This window comes from Danaus plexippus, chromosome 20 (genome assembly GCF_018135715.1).
Source record: "Danaus plexippus chromosome 20, MEX_DaPlex, whole genome shotgun sequence".
NCBI classification, from domain to species: Eukaryota; Metazoa; Arthropoda; class Insecta; order Lepidoptera; family Nymphalidae; genus Danaus; species Danaus plexippus.
The window spans coordinates 2,445,998-2,469,589 of NC_083550.1; the positions used below are offsets into that span (position 1 = coordinate 2,445,998).

The window sequence follows — 23,592 nt, forward strand, 5'->3', positions numbered from 1 at the left end:
TTCATGATAAAGTTTGTAATGAATAATCTCTATTGACAGTCTACCAATTTATAAATATTTTAACTGTTATGTGTAGCGTTATTGCAATAATTCCAAACGTTCTTGGACTTTTAACTATATATATATGCTAATAATTGACCTGATATCTCCATGTTACGATAAACTAAGATATAAGTCTGCAAAACTGTAATGAACCGTTGGCATCTATTAAATAAATATTGTTCTTAAGATGCTACTAAAATATAATAAACATTGTGTCATCAAGCAAGAAAATGTATTGCATTAAAATTATATAAACAGCAAGAACCAATCATATGATCAGACTTTATCTATTAAAAGAAATCAACCGGAGAATTACGATAAAGATATAGACGTACTTAGCGATAATTATGATGATAACGCTCCTTACCATTATGCAATTAGGGCGTTGGTTCATGACAATTTACATATAAAGTTAATTTTATAAAAATATAGCAGATAAATACAATGTACATTGCACAAAAATTCATATTGAATTACTTGAATACATTAAAATAAATATGTTTACCCTTAAGCCTTTCAGCAAATAATAATGTTTCATACGTGTATACTATTATTTTAAGTAAATTTGAACGTTTTAGTGATTGTCACGTAATATCTGGTATCACTTAGCTACTGAGTAATTAATTCAAATATATTTCAACTTTCATATATATATATATATATATATATCATCTGTCAAATAATTGCTTTCTCTATACAACTTCACACAAAAGTTCTTATTAAATAATAGGTCAAAGCGATAACCTTCTTTTCGATTTGGAATTTAGATTTCCTGTTCGGAACAAATACGAAATGAACTGTAGCTATTAATTAATAGATAAATAAACGGTTTTCTTTTGACTAATGTATGTATTTGGGTTATTGTGTATTTTATTAGTTTAGAATACATTACGGATACAGTGAAAATTCTTTTAACCAAAAATAACGTTCGTCTAGAACCAACTAACTTACTATCACGCGTTGTAACCAACGCTGGCATTATTATTTAATTTTATATCTCTTTGTTGTCTTTTATTTCACGATTTTATTATTATTATTGGCCATAATTGTAAATGAGTACCTATTAATAAGGTGACTATTCACATAGTTTTTATTTAATGTAAACAATGTAATGCATCTTTCGATGACCGTAAAACGTAATCCGTAGTCCACTTTGTTGTTTTTTTTTTTGATTTTGTATATATTTTATATCTCCATCGTTTGTAAAATTTTATTATGCCAAGTATATAATAAAAAAAATATTAACATAGTATTATTGATTGGAAAATGTAACAAAGGTTTTTCTATATTAGATTCTGATTTTAATACGTCTACGTGGAAATTGTGAAGTGTATTCGATATAAAGACGGAAGACATTGATTTGGTTTAAACATCCATATCGTTTTTTAAAATATTAAATTTGTATGTAATAAAAAAGTGTTATAAATAATTTTTCTTTATAAATTACCACAGTTTGATATCAACATAGATAATAAATTATCACATTGTTCCCTAATAACGGATGTTATCTTTATCTGTTCTCAAGATTTTTTTTTTTTTTATTATTATATAATCGGTTTTTTACAAGAATAAGTACATAGTCATTTGTTTTTTTTTAAATACCGGTATTTATAATTGAATACAGGTGAAAGTCAAGCATACGTTATCTCGATAGAATATGATTTTATATTTCCCTAAGCCTTAATTGTGAAATGGGTAGAAACTTTCAAAAGATGGTACAGGTACAATTTAAAATAGATAGTAGAATAATAAGTTACTATGAAGGTCGTTATTATCGTTACACTACACACACAATTCTTTATTTGTATATCTAAGTAGTAATAATTACATAGTGAGTTTTTTAAGGAAAAACGAGAAACGGTCCTTAAGTAGTCTGACGATGCAAAATCTTAGTAAGGGTCAGTAATCGTCGCTTTTATTAGTCAATACAGGTAGGAGTTATTTAACAGCAGACGAACATTTTCTTTGAAGAATGGTAGACTTTAAGGATGTTCAATATTTCTTTTAGGTTGAAGATACAATTTTTTTCTATATTCATAAATAGAACATTAAAACTAATGAAGGAAAAATAACAAAACGCAAAAAACGTGAATAGTTTATATTGTTACGATTACAATAAATATTAATTGTGAAATAACACAACGGAATATGCAGATTAAAAATAACGGTATCATAACATACGTCTATTATATTATATTTTTTAATCTATGACTTAGTTAATATTTCCTTCATCGCCAGTTCTATCTTGAGTTGTATACAAGCGACTCTCTCTTGGAATATTTGGTTGATCAAATTTATTCTCTTCTGTTCTAACATGGCGTTTTCTTTGAGCAGCTTCTGTTTCAATTCTTGTTCCTCTGGTGTGTTCATGTCTTTATTTTCTTTATTGTTCTGTGTGTTCCCTTCCTGTTTATTCTTTAACGTGACGTGGCTTCTCAGTTTAACTATTTCAAACTGCTCGGAGTTGATTTTGGCTTGTAGTAATGATTTTAGTTGTTGGTATTCAGCGTTTTCCAACTGTAGTCTCAGTACTTGCAATTCCTTTTCCGTGAATTTCGGCTTTTCGACCACCGAATCCGGCTCGGCCTCGACCTGTTCATGTTTGAAGTCAAATTCGTCTTCAGCCGGTTCGAAATTGAATTTGTCATCCGGTGTCTTAAAATCGAAACTGCTTTCGGGCGTTTTGAAGTCAAATTTATCCTCTTCCGGTTTAAATTCAAAATTAGTTTCAGGCGGTTTGAAATCGAAATTATCTTCAAATTCGACCGGAAACGTCGGATCTGCTGGAGATTCTTTAATCTCTAGGAACGCGTCTGTCAGCTGAGGTTTATCCAAGTCCTCGGATTGTTCGTTGCAGGAGTTCCGCCTCGCGTTTTCTTCCTCAGGTTTTTCTTCTACGGATGGTTGGCTGATCGGGGCTGTATTCAACTCCACAGATTTCTGGACAGCACGAAGTTTCCTCTATAAATGAAAACATAATCATTACTCTCAATCACCAGGTTGTCTATGGTCTTGTTACACTGATTCGTTTTAGAAGAACCTGAACCATGCACGTGTCAAATAAAAATCATTTGCAAAATGTCACATATGTATTTGAAGCCATGCTATTTTACTGGTCAAGTTAAATGAGAGGAGTTTGAGGTTTTACGTAAAATATCAAATGGCACATAAATATTATTCATAGGAAACGCTGTGTATTTTTGTTTAATTTAATAATCGTTATATTAACAGCACTATTGTATGGTCTTAATTTGTTTCAATAACTAGCTGTCCGGTTAAACTTCGTGATGTCCAAAGTTGATAGAAAAAAAATTAACAAATGTAACGTTTTTCGAGTGATAACCTTATTAGTATTCCAGCAATCAACAAAAAAAAATGTAGACAACTGTACTTTGTAAACTTGGTGATACACATTCTAATGCTTTTTGGTATACAGTATTTTTTGTTTGATTATTTGGGGCGTAAACGAATAAGGGCGATGGTTTCCCGTCCCAGGAACTGGCCCTACAACTGCCCATGAGATAAACATGGATTTAATAGATTAAAGGCGCAAATACTTGAATACAAACCCTGTGATTCACTTATAGTTTTTGCGAAAGCAAATCGCAGCGGAAATAGCAGTCGCTAACGTTAACACTACAATACGTAACGTTTTTTTTAGTGAAAGTGTAATATAGTGTAATGTAGTAATATTGAAAATTATATTCAAACAGTCTGTCTTATCAATTTGCATGTAAAATCGTAAAAACGCGCATTTTTTTTGTATGTTTTGATATTTACAAATTACATACATAAATTTTTTAGAGATTGCATGTAAAAACTTTAAAGAATGCTTATGAATACGATATCCTAAAAGATATATATCTATATATATATATCTATATATGTAGATCTATATATGTATATATATATATATCTATATATATCTATATATGTAGGTCTTAGACAAGGTAAATTTCTATTGTAAAATAATATATATATATATATATATAAACATCATAAGAATTGCATTGAAACATGGGTTTATTGGACTTTATATATACTGTTATTCAGATGCATGTGTACAGGCTAGTAACCTTGAGCTGGGTAACAATCCTTTGTGCTTCCCACAGTTGTTGGTCCCTTGCTCCCGTAATAAATCCGGCGTGCATCTCAGCATGTATCTGGTTCAGTAGAGATTCCTGTTTGCGAAGCTCCTCGCTTATTTCTGGAGCGGTTTCTGGGAAGTCCGAAGGAATCGCGAGGAGTGGAGGAACATATCTGAAATAATTTTAATACATGACCAAGCTAGGTTACTTGTTTTGAAATAAAATTAATATTTTCGGATTTACTACGCTATTTTAATTTTTATAACTATATACTCCCTACGTTTCGGTTACTTTGCAGCAAAACGTGATTACGGGCAGACGAGATACGTCTCGTCTGCGGTCGATCGACGAAATTAAAATCTACTTGTACTGATTCATATTAACCCAACGGTGTAGAAAGAACTGTGCAAATTCCAAAAAAAATAACAATTAACTATTAATCGCAAGTACTTCCTATATAGATGGGACAGTTATTTTAAACCACTTTGGTAATATCCCATTTCTTCAGACACTAACGGCCTATTAGTTCAGACACATCCAAGTTTTACAAGAAATGCTTTACATTAGGAATAAAATTAAACGAAAATGCTTAGCACTTCTAATACACACTTTGTGAGCCGTATGTCGGGGAATAACTTGTCCGCCTTAGTGATGAAGTAGCTCAGAAGATTGTGAGTCATGTTGAGGGCGGGGCACATGAAGGTCAAGATAGTTGACATATTCGCATGGTTTACCTGAAATTATTAATCCCCTTACACTCTTTACGATAATAATTTTAATATAATAAATAAACAATTCCTCGCAATCTTCATCAGATAATTTTTTTCCTGTATCCTCAGTACAAGGTTGTACTACGCTACATCATAGCTTTTGCTTTATATTCGCACGTACCAACTTAGGTCTTTGGATAAAATGCTACGTATATACTAAGGATGCAGGCGTATAGCTACGTCCAGGTGCTTGTGTTATATACAGCTGGGTTTGAATACCGTTTCATTGGCCAGCACTTCTTCCAGGTGTCTGACGAGCCAGCCCAGCAGGCTGTGGTTAACAGCCGGCAGTCTAGCCAGTATCGAGCGAACTGACGCCTCCCGTTGAGGTTCAGACATAGCTGTGGTCTGCTCTAACTGCCCGTGAAACTCCTGGGTGAGGATTGATTCTGGAAGTTCGCTGTGAACAACAATGACTTGAAGTTATTACATTATTATGGCTTAGGTCGTTGATTCCGGGTTAGTAAAAATATTGTATATTTTTTAAATCTGCAATAATTTGCATGGCAAATAAATTGGTAAATCTAAATTTTAATCTCAATTTTAAAATTCTATGGCCCAGTACGGAGAAGAAACAACAGTAAAGTGTGCAGAAAAGAATTGAATTCCTGGGACAGGATCGATAAGAAGACGAAGTTGGAGTTCTCTGTGATTTGACAATAACTGTAGATTTTTTATGATTAATGGCTTATATATAACATATTTTTATCCTCGGATCAGAAAAACATTTGGAAATATTTATATAAAAACGTAAAATTAAGAATTAATGTATTAGAAAAAATATTATATTATTTCTTGCAATCTGTATGGGCCTCTTTAAATTTTGAGCAATACATTGCTTTAATGTCAAAAAATAGATAAAACAAATGATTCATTTGTTTAAGATTGTAACTGTCACAGGTACACGTTTAACCTGGTTAATTACGTTTATTGAACTATTTATTATCTGTTACCTTATAAAACTTTTGAGCATAGCACACGCGACGGGCACGTCCCAGTGGTAGGGGAAGGTCGGGCCTCTGTCTGTGTAAAGCTTGCGCAGTTGTTGGAGTTTGATCTTGTCCGGCTCAGCACGATATATTTGTGGACATTTCAGACCGTGTGCCTGGTGACATAAGGTGATACTGAACAATTTATTTGTTATTACAAAAGCTCTACAATAATTATTCATCTGTATTATAAATTTCACAAGTAACATATAATTATCATTTTTAATTGTATATTATTTTTTTATTTTTCAAAAGACTGATTGACAATGATCTTGGGAAATTACCGATAATTTTCTTAAATTAGATTTTTTTTTCGCAATGCTTTTTCAGCCAGCGTCTCGTATAACTTAGTTTATGTCTTTGTAATGATGAAATCTATATTTACGGTTAATTGTTATGGAAAATTTTGTTTTGAATTTATAATACACAGACACAGTTAAGTGTGGCCTGAATAATTCATGATCTGTCCAAAGACATTCATTATGACATGAGCTGTCAGGTACGTGTGTGTCACTTTTACGTCGACAGAAACGGCGCGCAAAATTACTAACATTTGCATAAACAGTTAGTTATTGAATAAAAATAGAAATAAATTATGTAAATCTACTTAATTAAAGCAAATAAAATTGTGATCTATCCTTATTTTATACAAATAATTTGCTTGGCTTTACACACATGTACATACGTCGTTGTTAATGGTCGTTTGACGGAATGCACTATCTAACGTTATATATATCCGTATGGGAGTTTTTGAAAAACTGAATATGCATGCTTAACATGAAACAAGATATCAGCTTGTCCATTTACTACAACTGAAATGTGTATAAATACTTCAGTGAAAAACAGTGTGCCTACACAGACACTCACAAATTCGTCTATCCTTCCATATATACTAATACGTAAAATTAAAAGACTATTTCTAATTTTAAATTGAAGCTGTTCACTAAACCCATATGAAAGTAATTACGAGACCTACCGAAAACGCAACTTTTTATATTTTGTCCGTATGTTTGTTCAGGCTAATCTCTAAAACGATCGGACCGATTTTGAGGGAGTATTAGTGGCAGGTAGGTAATATAGTAAGGAGTAACTTAGTGTGCATTTTAACTGACAACAAAAATCGATTAAGGTTTTTTGGATAAATCGAACGAAGACACATAACAATGATAATGCGTACCTCGAGGGGGGTTTAAGCCGCAGTCAAGACTAATACAATAATAACTTCTCACTAACTAATTTCATTTTGTAATTAACTTAAAATCCTTAAATAAAATAATTCGTTCATCCATTTGAGAAATACAATAGCACAGACTATCAAAATTCAATTCAAACTTAAAATACGTTTTTTCCGAAGTTTTAATTATTTTTTTACTATTTTATATTTAACAACTTCATATATTTATTGTACATTTAATATAAAAAAACCCAAAACCAAAAGTCATCAATATCAAATCTCTCTGACCTGTAGGTAGTCTATGCTGTTTCTTACTACGAGAGGTAGACCGGTGTCGTCGTGACATCTAGAACGTTCCACGGATTGTTGCAACGGCACGCCGAATATTGGAAGCGCAACTGGAAGAAATAATTAAATTAAATATATCTTGTTACATTTTATTGACTTTTATGGACTTGATGAATATACTTTTTTTTTTGTACTGAAGTTAATTATTCACGATCAATGTACAACGTAAGAAATAAAAAAAAAATCTAGCAACGAAGATATCTATTGCACGTATGAAACAGTTTTGTTAAAGTATAAAGTATAGTACAGATAAGTTATAAGCGAGCAATACGTTCGACTTCTTAGAACAATAATCCAAGCGTGATTCCCGTTATTCCATAGAGAATATGATTTATTAATTATCATTTCTAATAAAAAAAAAAAAAAAATTTTTTTGTTTCTTTTTCTCTATATAAAGAATAATCATATATTTCTCTATTCAATTACCAAGAGTATTGCTCGTTACCCGAGGGGATCATACCTGTTTACGGCTTAATAAATTGAACGCTGGCTGACATTTACATATAAGCTACTTCTTATTACTCAGAAATTATGTTTTACGACCGGAACAATGTTTTAATCCAATAATGTCATGAACACGTAAAAGTACGTACATTAGAATGTATATACGCCTTTGATTATTTTTATTGTTACATTTAAAATGTATTAAACAGATTTGCAGCGTTTAAAACTATACTTATCAGTATGCGTACAGTCTCAACGATTTTTCATTTATAAATCTTAACACATAGTATTAAACTAAGTTATTGAAGTGAAAACTATTCGTGTCGAGTGTACCGACGGAAACTTGTACTAAGGAATTAAATAAGGCGGGGCTTAAATTTAAGAAGATCATTTCATATGTTTGTGTAGTGGTTTAAAAGTAAAATATATACCAAAATTAAAATATAAATAAATTTAGAATTGAAAAGGGAACACGCGGACACACAGTCAGTTTTATAGTTTGATATTGCTACGTTTGTTTGTCGTTGTTTTAAATGGATTGTAATTAGTGGCAAATGAAATAACTGTAATAAATAATGAATCTATACGCCTGTCTAAATGGGATGCTACCAATTGACGAATTGATGAAAAAAAAATTGCCTGAAGCAGACACAGGATAAATAATTTTCATCTCCAGTTTGTAGATTCATTATGTATTAATATTTTCTGCAAAGTATGTATATGTTTCCAAATATGGGAGGATTTAACTATGCTCTTAATTTATAGATATTAATTAATTATGAAAGTAATGACAGAATTATAAATGAAACTTACAAGATTTAACAAACAACAATGGATGGCGATCCCAAGCGGATAGTCTATAAACCTTTATCTTAATAGGGTATCATTATTAGATAAAAAAAAATAAACTAACATTCTGCTATATAACCTCTTTTAACAAAAACTAAAATGAAAAAAAAAGAGACAAATGGCTATGTACTACGATTGCATACAAAGAATCTCTAATATAAATCTTACCGCCAATATCAAATCCGTTTAGAAATGGATTCGTACTAAACATTTTCAGATAACATTACAAAAACAACTGGCGTTGACAATTTAAGAGACTCGTTTTGCATCGAAAATCCTTATCACTTATCTCGACTTGTTTTGTTTTGCCATTAGCACAGATAACGTAACCTATTGTCATTTCCGAACGCATCAGGTGGATGGAGTTTTGAATTAAATTAAAGAGAAAGAGAAAAATATTTTGCTCTACAAAAAAATGCTATAATTGTTGAATTGCATTAGCGTTTTTTATAGTACAAATTATTTCAGTGCTTCATTATATAAGTGACGTACTTTAAATTAAGGCAGATATAACTTTGCAATAGGAGGCATCGCGTTTATTAACAACAAATATAGGTCTTTTAAATTATTTACATTGTGATGACGTAAAAATATAAATTTAACTTTTTAATTTACATTTTTCTTTTAGCGTCAGTATAATATTTATTCACACTATTGACTTATGCAGAAGAAAAAAACTCTTTTCAACTAATATTATTCTCTAATAGCTACAAATCTAGAAGAACATACAATATATATATATATATATATATATATATATATATATATATATATATGTGTGTATTTTATTTTTGTTTTCTTCGATGTATTGAATCCGAATGTTTTATTTTTAAATAGTCTCCGTTGACAGGACCCAATACTGTATGCAAATTAATGTCATTTCAAGGTAATTCTTAATCATATAAAAAATACACTTTTTTATATATGTTACGAGAGCGTAACATATATAAAAAAGTATATTATTCATTTTAATACATGGTTATATAGAGATATAACCATGTATTAAAATGAATAATATAGTAAATAAAGATGTCAACTCACCACCCAAAGTAAATATCTCCTCGAAGGGTACCCCAGACGTGACAGTGGACGGCATTTTCGTAAGCTTCTTATCCTTCTTGTCTTTATCCTTTTCTTTTACTTTTTCCTTTTCTTTATCTTTATCTTTGATTTTCTCTTTCTTATCATCTTTTAATTTCTCTTTCGATTCGAGTTTAAACTTTGCTTTCTCTTCTTTTTCCTGTAATGTTTTTTTTTTTAAATTTCAAATTCGGATCTCTTATTTATATACACTACAGTTCCTGACGGTTATATTTAATCCACATTTGAAACAAATTTAAAAATATAGATACTAATTTTAAGATAGCCGATAAAGCATAATATTGAGTTGCGCTATTTGGAACGCTGAATTAAAAAAAAAAACTTAATGAACCAGTATTAGAAAATTATATTTATCTGATAATATAGATTATAGATAACGATTACAATTAAAAAAAAAAAAAACTTTAAAATATGTTTTATACGTTATTATCTTCAACTTTCTATTCACAGTATATCACTGTATTGCATTCGTTTAAAACACTATTACATTGTAACGCAACAGAATAATAATCGTCTACAAGGGAACCTTATTAAAAACGTGTCGCAGGTGATGCATGACGAACTATCAAAACACAACTGAGTCAAACGCTCCGGAGCTACCAAGGTCAGTTCTATACAACTTTGATATTATACACGCATTGAGATGTGAAAATTAATTGATTACCATTCATTATAATTTTATATTCTACGTTATTTTCGGAATATTGTTAATATAAGAGTTTGATAGATTCACCTTCCTTTGTGACTAACTAATACTATAAGGCAACTATTTTATATCTAAGTGTCATAACATCAAATTTATATCTATATATTATGTTAATAATCGCATAAATTTCATTTAGGAACAATACATTGTAATTTCCCTTTTAAAAATATGATATTAATTAAAATATTGTATATATAAATCGTTGATTTCATGAGGGTAGGTTGATTTTTGTGACAAATTGTTTTGAAAATTATTTGTTACTACACAAATAGGCTACGAAGCCTCAATGACACTTGACGGATCACAATCCGTGTGTGAAGGCTAAACTAATTAGTTTGCAGACTTTCAGTGACCTTAAGTACAGTTAAATACTAGTGATTTATATGAATGTCTGTATAAATCTCTAGTAGATCTGAATACAGAATAGATTATATTTTTCATATTGGTAATGGTAATTTGTTTTTTTTTTTTTTAATAATTGGTTGATCATTATTATTCCATTGCAGTAATTAACTTTTTCTTTTTAATTCAGTTCATAAACATGCCAAGCTAAAAGGTCAAATACATAGACGGATTCGGCTGTAAGGACAAAATTTGTCTTCTGCGGAATTTAGTAACCCTTTTTATTTTTTTTAAAGTAATTTCTGACTTGCAATAGCTTTACGGTATTAAAGAAGATTACAATGATCCTTATAAGTGGCTTTGAAATTTATTTAAACTAATTTGAACTTTATTGCTCTGATATAAGACATATTATGACTCCATCTCTTAAAAGACAAACATCTTTCCGCCCATGCAGTTTCTTAAAATTTGGTATCTTATATGTCCTTGTAAATAATTTATGTAATGACCCACCAACGCGCTTTGTTGCATGTTACCTTAGATGTACTACTTGCTATAAGCAATATCATTCTCATTAAAATAAAAGTACTACTTCCTGCAATTATTATGACATATCGATGTCTAAGATTGTTGAGTATACTCATTTAAACTAATCTAAGGTTTTCGGATATTACTACGCGTTTTTAGGGTTCCGTAGCCAAATGGCAAAAAACGGAACCCTAATAGATTCGTTATGTCTGTCTGTCCGTCCGTCCGTCCGTATGTCACAGCCATTTATTTCCGAAACTGTTGGGCTTACATAGTTGAAACTTTGTCGGTTGATGTATTCTGGTCACCGCTATTCGAATTTAGAATGAATTAATTAATTTTCCTTAAAAAACTACAAATGTGTGGGCAAAGATGCAGATTAAATCTGTGTAATGTCATATTTTACTACCATGGTTTATGAAATACGGCCTTTACACAACAAACCCTAAAATCAACCTCCTTGAGACAGTGTTTCAATAGAACAAAATTTTTAATGGCCCAAAAGAAAAAGCAAAACTGAAATATATTTTCAATTTTCTGGAAAAAGGCAAATCACAAAATAATATGACAAAAATATTTCAATTATCATCCCATACCGTGTAAATCAGAATATTAATAAATATTATTGAAAAAGATTTATCAGGGAAGATTTAAACTGTTATAAAATTATATATATAAAATTTTTTACTAACCTTATCTTTCTCTTTCAGTTTTCCCTTCTTTTCCTTTTCCTTTTTCTCTTTCTCTCGTTCCTTTTCTCTTTCTTTCTCCCTTTCCTTTTCTTTTTTCTTTTCCTTTTCACTCAGTTCTTTTTGTTTTACTGCATCATCAAGAACTTTTTCTTTGTCTCTTGATTTCTCTCTCTTTTCTTTACTTTTAGTGGGGAACTTAAATGATTTTGTTTTCTTAGTTTTGGATGGACTTCTGTAAAAAGAAGGTAATTCAGTAATTATAGGTAATTTATTTCCAATTTTTAAAACACTTACTAGTAAATTATAGTTTTATCTTCATATGACAGATATAATATAATTTGTCAAATTGCATGAAATTGGCTTTATTATGTTACCTGATGAATATTCATTTAATAAAAAAATGAGGTCAGTGCAATAAGAGCTTTAAAAATATTTCATTCATGCAGTTGTATACAAAAACAGATTTGATATGTATCAGTTTGTTTTAGTAAAACAGAATATTTACTTTGTATCTGTGTCTTCCTCCGGAGAACTTTCCCCTTCTAAAGCAGCATAGCCTCTGTCTTTCTTTTCTTTCTTATCTTTACGACGTCCGAGAAGATCCTTCTTGCTTGGTTTTTCATGCTCGGCACCGTCACTGACTATTAATGTATAATAACTAGTATTAAGAATTTTTCTTTTAACAGATAAATAACGTAAAATTAAGCCATTTATAAGGTATATACAAATATTAACAAAAATTAGGCTAGGTATAAACTGTTTACAAACATTAAAATGTATCACTTACAATCGCTTTCGTTACTTTTTCGTCCAGATTCAGATGCGTATAGACCTGGAAAATCTTTTTCTACATCAGGACTTTCGAAGTCCATGATTTTTCATGAATTTAAGTGATATTATATTATAGCCAAACTATGATCAGAAATAATTTCACTTCTATCACTATTATTGATTAATAAAGTCAAAATAATAAGGAAATAGACTTTTTTAATTACTTGAGCTGTCAAATGTCAAAATAACAATGGACACAGCATATATATACTAAAAAAGTACTGCAAAAGTCCAACAAATTCTTGATCCCTTTCAAAACTTTAATAAACTATGGTTTTTGTATTAGAACGACAGTAAAAAAATATTTAGTTTTGTCGTTCGGTTAAAATATTCCAGTTTACTTTTCATATTTACAAATACTGAGTTTATTGCAAAAAAATAATGTTAGTCCTCTTCAGTGAGGACACTTTTTCAATCTAGAACGTCGACGTGTTTGTCAAAGTCACTATAGTGTCAAATTATATTTGTCAATAAATGTAAAATGAAAGTGAAATGTAATTTCTGATGTAAATTTGTTATTAGTATACATTTTTTTAAATTAATAAAAGCAAATATTCAAATTAGTATTTCCTCATGACTGGTATGCCGTCTTGTCTACGTTTCTATTTTTTTCTGTGGAGTGTAACATGAAAAGTTTAAACAGGTTTTTATCATAATATAATATTTTTAGACTAATTCCCTCCTAAATGTCATGGTTCGCGGACCTCGCCGGTAAGGCGGAGAATCTTCTCAACAATCTAGACGAACAGACAGGCGCGGTCCTGCGGAATACCAATGGCATTAAACAGAAAAAACATGATCTGCTTCACCCAGAACCAACTTGGAGTCAGAAGAGGAAGCCCCTGGCGCGTAGTTCAAGACGAAATGCAACAATTTCCGATACGAGATCAACTGTTACACCTACAAATAGAAGTCCTCCAAGTAAATCTGCCCAAGTGAAACCTTTTATAAAAACGCAAGATGTTTCTTCTTCAGAAAGGTCTCCGAAAAAATCTCCACCTAGAAAACCTAATTACAGTCCCAATAACAGTCCCAAAACTTTCGCTGATGATTTCAAAGATGACATATATTTCACTTATGGTGTGAGGAAAAGACGTAAGTCATGTTATTATTTATATTTAGTAGAAATTAGATCTTGAATAAGCACCTCGATCTACCTAAGATTTAATATTAGGTGGATTTTTAATGACTATTTTAGTTGACTTGTTAACAAAGCTAATATGAAGTGCCGTCAGCATTCAAGCTATTTTTCTAAATGGGCGACAGCAGGATGTTTCTTTATACAGGACTAATAAGGTCCATAGTCTCAACTACTCAACTCTTAATGAGATCTAAGATTTTCGCGAGTATTCATTTAAATGAAACTAGTATTATTCGGATTTACTACGCGGATTTTATTATTTAAAAACAACTACTCAACTCTTACCAAACATAAGATGTCACACCATATCCTTCCTGATGTTTATCTTATAAGTATTCATGCTGGGCTAGCATTGGTTTGTAAACTTTATTTTGAATTTAACTAGGTTAGAATGTATCATAATCTATTATTGTTACTTCCAGAATAATGGATTTTTCCCAAATAAAAAAAGGTTTTATTTAGATCCCTTACTATGGTAACAATTTAAGTTTAATTTGTATTGAATTTAAATTTAATTTATATTGACCCCAGTAAAAAGCGTTAATTTTACATAATATGATTTACATTTATTAAAAAAAGATTCTAAACAAAAACATTTATTCTGAACAATTAATGAATTTAAATCATTTCAGACGAGGCAAAACAATCAACAATTCATTTTTTCTATATAATCTGTCACATTTATGTTTTGTAATGATGTCATGAAAAAAATATAATTGAACTATGTTTATTTTTTTAGGACTCAGCCTACCATCAGATTTAGAAACAATCAACACTGAACAGATGGCATATAATATGCAAAATTTGGAAGTTGAAAATGCTATGTTGAAAAATGAACTCAATGTAGTCAACAGAGAGGTTTCAGAGTTGCTTGACAGATTAAGAAAGACTGAAGATGGTAGGGCATTTTATTGATAACTTAATATAACAACATAATTTATATGACAAACATGCTAAGATTATTTGTCCTTAACTGAAGTGCTTAATTGATTTATCATGTTTTATCAAATATTACAATGAATAATATATATGTTTGTACTTTTTATATAATTTTGTTTTTTCATAAAATGTCTTGTAAAATTCACATTTTTCCAATTTTAATTAAATATCACTCAAACAAATTTGTATAATAATGTAAACTCTCAGACAAAATAATATTAATTTAATCATTATGTCAGTGTCTGAATAAAACTATGAGAAATTCCTATTATTAATCTGTGGTTAGAAATTATAGTTTTTAACAGGCTATATAATATTTTATAAATTTAAACGGATACAATGATATATTTTTGCAGAATTAAGAAGTTCTACAATAAAATTGGAAAATGTCGATAAACTTAATCATCAGCTAATTGAAGAAAAGGAACTATTGAACTCAGAAGTACGGAATGTAGCATTAATTGCAAGCAATCAGAGCAACGCTGAGTTGAAATATAAAGAACATATACAAGATTTAAAAACACAGATGACTTTATTGAATGACAGAAATACGGAACTTGATGAAAAGTGCGATATTTTAACGGATTAAATAATATAAAATTCTGTTTCAATAATCTAACAATCTGTATGTGATATATGGGGTTTTCCAATAGGGACGCTTGAACTTTGACAGCTGATTGCGGCCATGTTGTTTGAGTGACAGCTGTCAAATGCAGTGTGTTATATTCATTCCGTCCTTCCAAACCACCATGGCAGGTTACAGTGTCGAGCAGCACGTGCAAATCATAAAATTGTTTTATGAAAATGGGTCTTCAGTTCGAGCAACGTTCCGCGCACTTCGCCCGTTTTATGGTCGCGATGATCGTCCTGCCGAGTCGACTATCCGTCGATTGGTGGACAAATTCGAGTCAACCGGGTCAGTTAACAATCAGCCGGTTCCCGTGCGTCAACTTAACGCGAGATCTGCCGAGAATATCGCCGCTGTGCGCGACAGTGTCCTCGAAAACCCGCGGCAGTCAATTCCGCGTCGCGCACAGGAACTCGGCCTTTCGCAGACGACAACTTGGCGAATTTTGCGTTGTGACTTGAGCCTGCACCCGTACAAGATCCAGCTGACCCAAGAGCTCAAGGTTAATGACCATAGACAGCGCCGTGTGTTCGCTGACTGGGCATTAGAGCAGTTGGAAGTTGACGCCGATTTTGGCAAAAAAATCATCTTCAGCGACGAGGCGCATTTTTGGATGAATGGCTATGTCAACAAGCAAAATTGCCGTATTTGGGACGAGACCAATCCACACGAGGTTCACCAAGTGGCAATGCACCCGCAGAAAGTGACTGTTTGGTGCGGATTTTGGGCCGGAGGCGTGATTGGTCCGTATTTTTTCGAAAACGATAATGGTGTGGCCGTCACCGTCAATGGTGAGCGATACCGGTCGATGATAACCAACTTCTTTTGGCCTGAAATCGAGAATATGGATCTGGACAACATGAGGTTTCAACAGGACGGCGCTACGTGCCACACAGCACACGCTACGATGGAAGTTCTGCACGAGCAATTTCTGGACATGGTCATCTCGCGCGGAGGCGACGTGAACTGGCCACCGAGATCGTGCGATTTGACCCCGCTGGACTTTTTCTTGTGGGGTTTTCTTAAGTCGCAGGTCTATGCCAACAAGCCGCAAACCACCGATGCCCTCAAAGTCAACATACGCCACGCCATCGATCAAATACAGCCCGATTTGTGCGCCAGAGTCATCGAAAATTGGACCTTTCGTGTGCGCGCCACCAACCGAAGCCGTGGCGGTCATTTGAATGATGTCATATTCCATACATAATGGGGTCGATAGACCTTCCAAATAAAAAAAAAATTCGCAAATATCTTTCCTACATGTATTTTTTTTTGCATTTCAAAGATCAAGCGCCCTTAATGGAAAACCCTATAAAATAAGAGAGAGTAAACCTTAATCAATTTTATAAATTTATATTACTAACTAATCAGTCACTTACATAACTTTGTTATATTTTATGTGTAAATAAAATAATTCTTTCATACAGAATACATAAGCTGTCTGAGGAGTTGGAACAGAAAGTAAATACACAATTGAAACTAGAAAATGAACTGCGACATACACACACTACTATAACAGAATTGCAGAGTAACTTGGACAAATCAAACTCAGAGTGCCTTAGACTAGAAAGGGATTGGGAAGCTTATAAATTAAGAGTGAAGAGTATGTTACATGCCAAAGACAACGCGATCAAATCGATGCGAGACGGCTCTAATATTGACGAAGACACCAAAGTGTTGATGGAACAGTTACAATCCTTGAAGTAAGTGTACTAGTTTAATCTAAAGTATTTCATGAAGTCATTGTTCTGTTATTAATTATAAAAAGTATTGCCAGTAATAATAAGAATAGACATTAAAATGTCTTTAATTTTTTTCACTGAATATTATTGCATAATTTTAATAAAATATTTGGGTGTGTTGAATGGGGTTATGTGACTGCAGGTAATTATTGAATATAGTTTCTATAGATGAGAATAATCTTAAGAATCTGATTCATACTACCCAGCCTATATTTTTACATCCTATAGAAGGCGAGGGTAGGTTTGCGCCTCAAATATGTGATAGTGTAACCAATTATGTACAAATTAATTTCCTTCACAGAGAAGAAAAGGAAGAGTTGTCAGTGGCTATAAACGATGTTCGGAATGAGTCTAATGATTTGAAGCAACACATGGCTGAACTAGAACTGAAGTATAGCGCTGCTGAACGCGTCGTGGCGGCGTTGAGGGATACTTTGAAAGAGGAACGCCTTGCAAGGAACAGGGCCGAAGCTCAGTGTGGCTCTTTTAGTAAGGTAATATTTTATATATTATACAACATATATCTCAATGATGTTTCATATGTTAATGTTGGTCACTGTGTGTGGATGTTTGTTACCTGTTTTGACGAAATTTTGTACTAATGTAAATAAGACATCAGAAGACGATATGGGATATAATTTATCTTGAAATTCATCTGCGACCGCGTAATCATGGCATAACAGTTTAGTTTGTATGAAGTCACGTGACAAAGATTATAGATGTCGCTGTACCTTAAAAACTATATCTATTGTTTGAACACCCTATATACTTCTCTCTCAGCCAATTTGTATATTGAGAGGAGCTGTGAGCAAAAAAATATATAATATAAATATTAAATACCATTCAAGGAAATACAAAACATACAAATGGAAAACGGCCAGACAATAGCCAGTTTGCGTAAAGCATTACAGGATAAGGAAAACGAATTGATACATTTACGAGAAACGGCGTCGTCTATACGTACAAGCGACACGAGTGCCTTGAACGTAGCGGACTATGACGTCATCAGGGATATTGACAGCGAAAAAATACATTACTTGACACAGACATTGATACAGAAGCAAGGAAAGATTGATTCGCTGTTGGCTGACAATAACATACTGAGGATACAGTTGGATAAATTGGAGGTAACTGATCAGTGATTCGTTATATGTGTTGTTTAAAATGAAACTTAAGTTATTCGGATAATTAGGTTTTTTTGTTTAATTATTTTATTTTTACATTTTCCCGTCGTTTCGGTTACTCTTCAGCAATAGCGAAATATCGGGAATATTTAGAATTAAATTAAAAATTAACGTGTACTTATCCGAAAAACTTGCTTCATTCAAATGCGTACTCGAAAATCAGATATAATTATAATATATAATAAAAAACTTCTTACAGTTACATATATTTTTAATCTCTGTTATTCATTCAGTCTAAACACCGATCTGAAGTGGCGTCACTTCGCGCCAAATATTCCCATAGCGTCGTTCATTTGCAAGATGGCGGGAGCCGTTTACGTCACCACAGTCCGTCGCCGTTGTACGCGTTGTCTTTGAGGCTCGGGCTAATGATGAAAAGATTCCCGATATTTAGAGTGCTCATACTGATTTATATGGTAAGTGTGATTGGGCTAAATTTTGTTCAAAATGACGCTAGAATGAGATCTAAGATTTTCGCGAGTTTTTTTCATTTAAATGAAACTAATATTTTTCGGATAAACTACGCGGAATTTTATTATTTAAAAAAAGCAACATAATCCCGACGTTTCGGTTACTTTTCAGCAACCTTGATCACGGGCAGACGAGATGTGAGTGTCTGTCAGTTGGTCCTGTTATTTATCATCTACCGCCATCGATTTCTTAATTTTCTGGCGTACCGCTCTGGATGCCGGCAGAATGCGCTCACGGTGTCTTGAGGTCCTGCGGTGTGGTTTCGGACATGGGATTTTATATTTTTAGAACGGGGTCCCCCAGGTGTTTGATAGATTCCAGCCATCTTCTCTATTGAAATTGGGATGTTTTTTAATTTCAATAGCCTCGCGAATTAATCTCGGTATATACTTGTCTTCCCGAGCGAGGATTTGAGGTTTATCAAACCGAATGTAATGGCCTGGTTTGTCCATTGTGTGTTCACACACTGCTGACTTCGACGCGCGCCTGTTTTTGATGTCTGAGATGTGTTCTTTAACCCTAGTACCGATGCTCCTCTTCGTCTGTCCAATGTATGACCAGCCACAGTCACAATCGAGTTTGTATACACCCGCTTGTTGTAAAGGAATGTTACTCTTGATTGGTCTCAAGAATTGGCTCACTTTCTTATGTGGTTTGTAAATAGTTTTAATGGAAACCTTCTTCAAAATGTTGCCTATTCTGTCAGTAACTCCCTTCACAGATGGTAGTATCGCAGGTTGTCGTTCAACTGTGGGTGGCTTCAAGTGGTTCTTGCGATGCTGGGGCGAGGCACGGGCAGGTTGTTGATGGTGAGAGCATGTTTTACATGTTGCAGCTCGGCCTCTGAGTGGTCAGCATCACAAAGATGTTGGGCTCTCTGCAACAAAGATTTGCCAACGGTTGCTAACTGGATAGGGTGGTGGTGTGAGTTACCATTGAGGTACCTGTCCGTATGTGTGGGTTTCCTATAAACAGGATGGCCCAAAGTATTTAAAATAATAAAAATCCGCGTAGTTTATCCGAAAAATATAAGTTTCATTTAAATGACGCTAGAATTAAAATAGCTACTTATAATATTGGCTTCGTGGCAGATCCCAATCGGGGACGAAATAACTTTTAGTTAGGGCATAAAAAATACGTTTGCATTTATCACAACACTACAGAAATTTTGTTATTTGTTGATTATTATCAAATAGTTTAGTATAAATATAAAAAAATGTGGAAGAATATTTATAGAAGAGGTGTCATAAAAATATTGTTAAGGCCGGGGAAGTAAAATTGGTAAACCATGCTAATATTCTTTAAATATATTATATGAAAGTTTTTAAACCTTTATTGAGTTATATATATATATATTGTTTATAGAACAGTATTTATTTTATATATCTGCATTACGAAGCACCCAAATTAATATTAATTTTTGTTGTCAAATAATTATGATTCATTGCACTACTTACAGATTGGTTTGCATTTGTGGGTGTTGACGGTACTGTTAACAAGTACGCCAGAAGACTACGTACCAAGGTCGAGTAAATCGTGAAAATCAAAATAACAATTATCACACTGTACCTTCGTTAGAATAGCAATAAATATTTTTTAATGTATAGATTAAATATATACTAAATATAAATAAGAAATTAACGGGCATGTTTGTGTTATGTAATTCTTTTAAACATTGTTAAATCCGCACAAAAATCGAGGACTAGTACATAATTGTTTTTCTTAATAAATTTATATATGTGTTTAATCATAACATTCCCACGTGCTTAAAAGGTTGTTCTAAATTTAAATTTTTAAAAATAATGGTAAGTGTTCAATATAAATAAAGTTAGTCATACCCGCATATATTTGTTTTTTGTAGCCTCTTGGGTATTTTTTAAATTAATTGACCGCGATGCCTTTTTACTCTCCGAAATATTTTTCCCGTATTGCGTTTACTGATCAACATAGTTTTCAGTTCCTTTTTACTAACGTCTAAAAAAAAATGTTGAATGTCATATTCTTACTTGCCAGTAACAATGTTTTTTCTTTTTTTTTATATGGGATAAAATAAATATTGCTCAAAGCCAACATTGTTTTAATTTTCCTAAATCATGTTTTATTGACATTACTAAACTTCTGTGGGGGGTATGAAATAGTTTTCAATTTTTTTGTCATATTACAAAATGTATGATGTTTTTGTGATCGACAATATAATAGACGATGTATATCTACACGGTGGTTTTTGAGAGAAAAAATAAAGATTATTCAGCTTTACCAACTTAACAGATTTCGCATTTGATCGCCGATGTTTTCAATGGATTTTTTTTTTGTGATTGTTAATGAGACGAAGGAAATTTATTATTCCTTGGGTATTTCTTATAAATGTTTAAGCGGCCACTATTTATAAAAATGATTTACAAATAGTTATATTTATCTATTGTATATGTATAGCATTATTAAAGTTTTGTTATAATTTCAATCACTTCAGTATAAATAAGGATTTTATTTTAGATGCCAGGAAAGATTGGCATATTGTTAAGAACAAGTCATCTTATTAGTAATCAATAAGCGTAACTACGTTCGGAAATGGTATCACGGTTATTCGTAAGAAAGCACAATTGATATAACTATGAGGAAAATGTATTCACAAATGTCAAGTTGTTATCGTATACATGATTAAACTAAATTAGATAATTATGTTATTTCAGATTTATATTTCATACATTGATATTGCACTCTTGTGGATCTTAAAGTTAAGATATATTTAGCCTACAGTCTTTGATAAATGGACTAAGTAACACTAATCTGTTTTGGCATATGAATCGACTAAAGTAAATATACATTTTAAAAGTAATGCACCATAACATCTCCATAAAATCTCCTGACCCACTTGACGGTGTTAATTTGAAAATATTTTAATATTTAAAAAGTCTCAATTTTTATTTTCAATTGAAGACAGCGAAAGAGTAAAAGTATTTAAATATCTGTTGGAAAATAGTAGAGAAATATAAAAATAATAATAGGAAAAACCTGAAGATTTGGGCGCGTTTGTTTTGCAATACAGATTAAACAAATGCTACATTAGAAGCTGTCAGAATAATTATTATTATGACACAGAATAAACAACACTGAAATAGGAACGTTGATGTTTATAAGGATTAGCCGCTACGTTGATTTTATTTTATTTTTGCCAACGGGAATATCCCTGACATTTTTTCTATACAATACAGTATGCTTACCAAATTTGCATCGTAATACAACATAGAGCGTTAACAGGTTTCATTTAAATTTTCGCACTTTATAATATTAACGTCCTATCCAATGAAAAAAGCGTATTAAAATAATAGTTTAAAAAAACTAAAAAACACGCTTGTTATAGAAAACCGAACTAAAAAATAGAAAATAAATTTAAATTAAGAAAATAGTGTTAAAAATTTCAATAAATATAAATTAATAATAGTGTGATTAAAAATAATGTATTTTATTTTGAAAAAAGCGTGTGGTGCATGGTGTCAATAGTTATAAATATTTTATTGACAGATATGAGTAGAGTGATTATCATTTCGATAATATCTTAAAAAGCACCCCATTATTTTCTATTTTTTAGTTCGGTTTTCTATAAAAAGCGTGTTTTTTAGTTTTTTTAAACTATTATTTATTTTCTACTTTTTAGTTTGGTTTATTTATAATAGCTTGTTTTTTAATTTTAATTAAGTTTCTTACCTTATCGACTATAGATCAAAATTATATAAATGAACAAAAATAATATTTTGCAAATTTAAAAATGGAATAATTTTATCATATTAGTGTATTGTCATCGGTCCTCGATAAATCTACAAAGTTTGAATGAAATCTGGCCGTTTGAAGTGGGTCAAAATCGCGCCCAAAGAAGTCGGTTACAAACAAACAAACAAACATACATGTGAAGCTAATAAAAAGCTAATAAAAAAACAAGAAACTCTTCATATTATGTTGATGCACTTATGCTATGCATATAAAGTGCAATACGGTTTATAAGTACAGTACAGTTTATAATTTATATTAAATGATACAGTTTTCAAGCAAAGCGCTGAGCGTTTATTACAAAAATTTCGTTCACAACCATAGAGCTCACGATGTATCGTTTTAAATACGGAGTGGTAATGTTTGGTTGGTGATTTGATATTTTGTTGATTGAAATATTATTCAATCATTAAATTAAAACAAATATTTATTCCTTTACATCAAAACACATTCACAAAAGTGTAATTAAAGCGATCGTCTTTTAAAGCATTCTCTAATAGCTAACCTTAGGTTATAGAGAGTATAACGTTATGGATTATAAACAAATGGTACGAGAAAAATTGTAACCGACAGTTTATTAATACTGATAAATGATGATATTCTATTTTTTAAATGAGTTGTAAAATGCAGTATGTATTTTTATATTAAACCATAGAAGAGAATGCAGAATGAAAACGAAGATAACTCGGTTCTCATCTATTGTGATTCGATATACAATATTCATATATTTCAATAAAATATTTAACTTGAAAATGTTGATTCTTTGATGTCAATAATTGCCCAATACTGATGTAAGCTTCGTTCAACTTAAACCGTTC

The 23,592-nt window shown here is 31.6% G+C and overlaps 2 protein-coding genes across 4 annotated transcripts; one reads left to right on the forward strand and one right to left on the reverse strand.

Moving 5' to 3' along the window:
• Positions 1 to 2,125: 2,125 nt before the first annotated feature.
• On the reverse strand, positions 2,126 to 13,066 carry LOC116773972 (ralA-binding protein 1). 2 transcript variants are annotated; one of them, XM_032666571.2, is made up of 10 exons: positions 12,861 to 13,066; positions 12,579 to 12,714; positions 12,074 to 12,305; positions 9,746 to 9,944; positions 7,352 to 7,461; positions 5,854 to 6,005; positions 5,120 to 5,300; positions 4,740 to 4,864; positions 4,119 to 4,302; positions 2,126 to 3,003 (listed from the first exon to the last, which is right to left on the reverse strand). In XM_032666571.2, exons 1-10 carry the CDS (start codon positions 12,943 to 12,945, stop codon positions 2,248 to 2,250), a joined length of 2,160 nt encoding a protein of 719 aa, XP_032522462.1. In that variant the 5' UTR covers positions 12,946 to 13,066; the 3' UTR covers positions 2,126 to 2,247. The 2 variants fall into 2 exon arrangements, with proteins under 2 accessions (XP_032522462.1, XP_032522463.1); XM_032666572.2 differs by lacking the exons at positions 12,074 to 12,305; positions 12,579 to 12,714; positions 12,861 to 13,066 and adding an exon at positions 10,332 to 10,449.
• A 258-nt stretch (positions 13,067 to 13,324) lies between these two features.
• Positions 13,325 to 21,079, forward strand: LOC116773973 (golgin subfamily A member 5). Of its 2 annotated transcripts, XM_032666573.2 has the most exons (9): positions 13,325 to 13,484; positions 13,575 to 13,999; positions 14,785 to 14,943; positions 15,341 to 15,551; positions 17,040 to 17,315; positions 17,656 to 17,848; positions 18,203 to 18,481; positions 18,772 to 18,954; positions 20,469 to 21,079. In XM_032666573.2, the coding sequence occupies exons 2-9, from the start codon at positions 13,591 to 13,593 to the stop codon at positions 20,547 to 20,549; spliced, it is 1,791 nt and encodes a 596-aa protein (XP_032522464.2). In that variant the 5' UTR covers positions 13,325 to 13,484; positions 13,575 to 13,590; the 3' UTR covers positions 20,550 to 21,079. The 2 variants fall into 2 exon arrangements, with proteins under 2 accessions (XP_032522464.2, XP_061379825.1); XM_061523841.1 differs by lacking the exon at positions 18,772 to 18,954.
• The last annotated feature ends 2,513 nt before the right edge of the window (positions 21,080 to 23,592 follow it).

Coding starts and splice junctions, on each gene's coding strand:
- LOC116773972 (XM_032666571.2), bottom strand. CDS start 12,945: ATGGACTTCGAAAGTCCTGATGTAGAAAAAGATTTTCCAGGTCTATAC. Junction 9,945..12,073: donor AACTGAAAGAGAAAGATAAG/GTTAGTAAAAAA, acceptor AAAACATTACAG/GAAAAAGAAGAGAAAGCAAA. Junction 6,006..7,351: donor ACAGCATAGACTACCTACAG/GTCAGAGAGATT, acceptor TTATGTCACCAG/GCACACGGTCTGAAATGTCC.
- LOC116773973 (XM_032666573.2), top strand. CDS start 13,591: ATGTCATGGTTCGCGGACCTCGCCGGTAAGGCGGAGAATCTTCTCAAC. Junction 17,849..18,202: donor AGTGTGGCTCTTTTAGTAAG/GTAATATTTTAT, acceptor ATACCATTCAAG/GAAATACAAAACATACAAAT. Junction 18,955..20,468: donor TGCTCATACTGATTTATATG/GTAAGTGTGATT, acceptor CACTACTTACAG/ATTGGTTTGCATTTGTGGGT.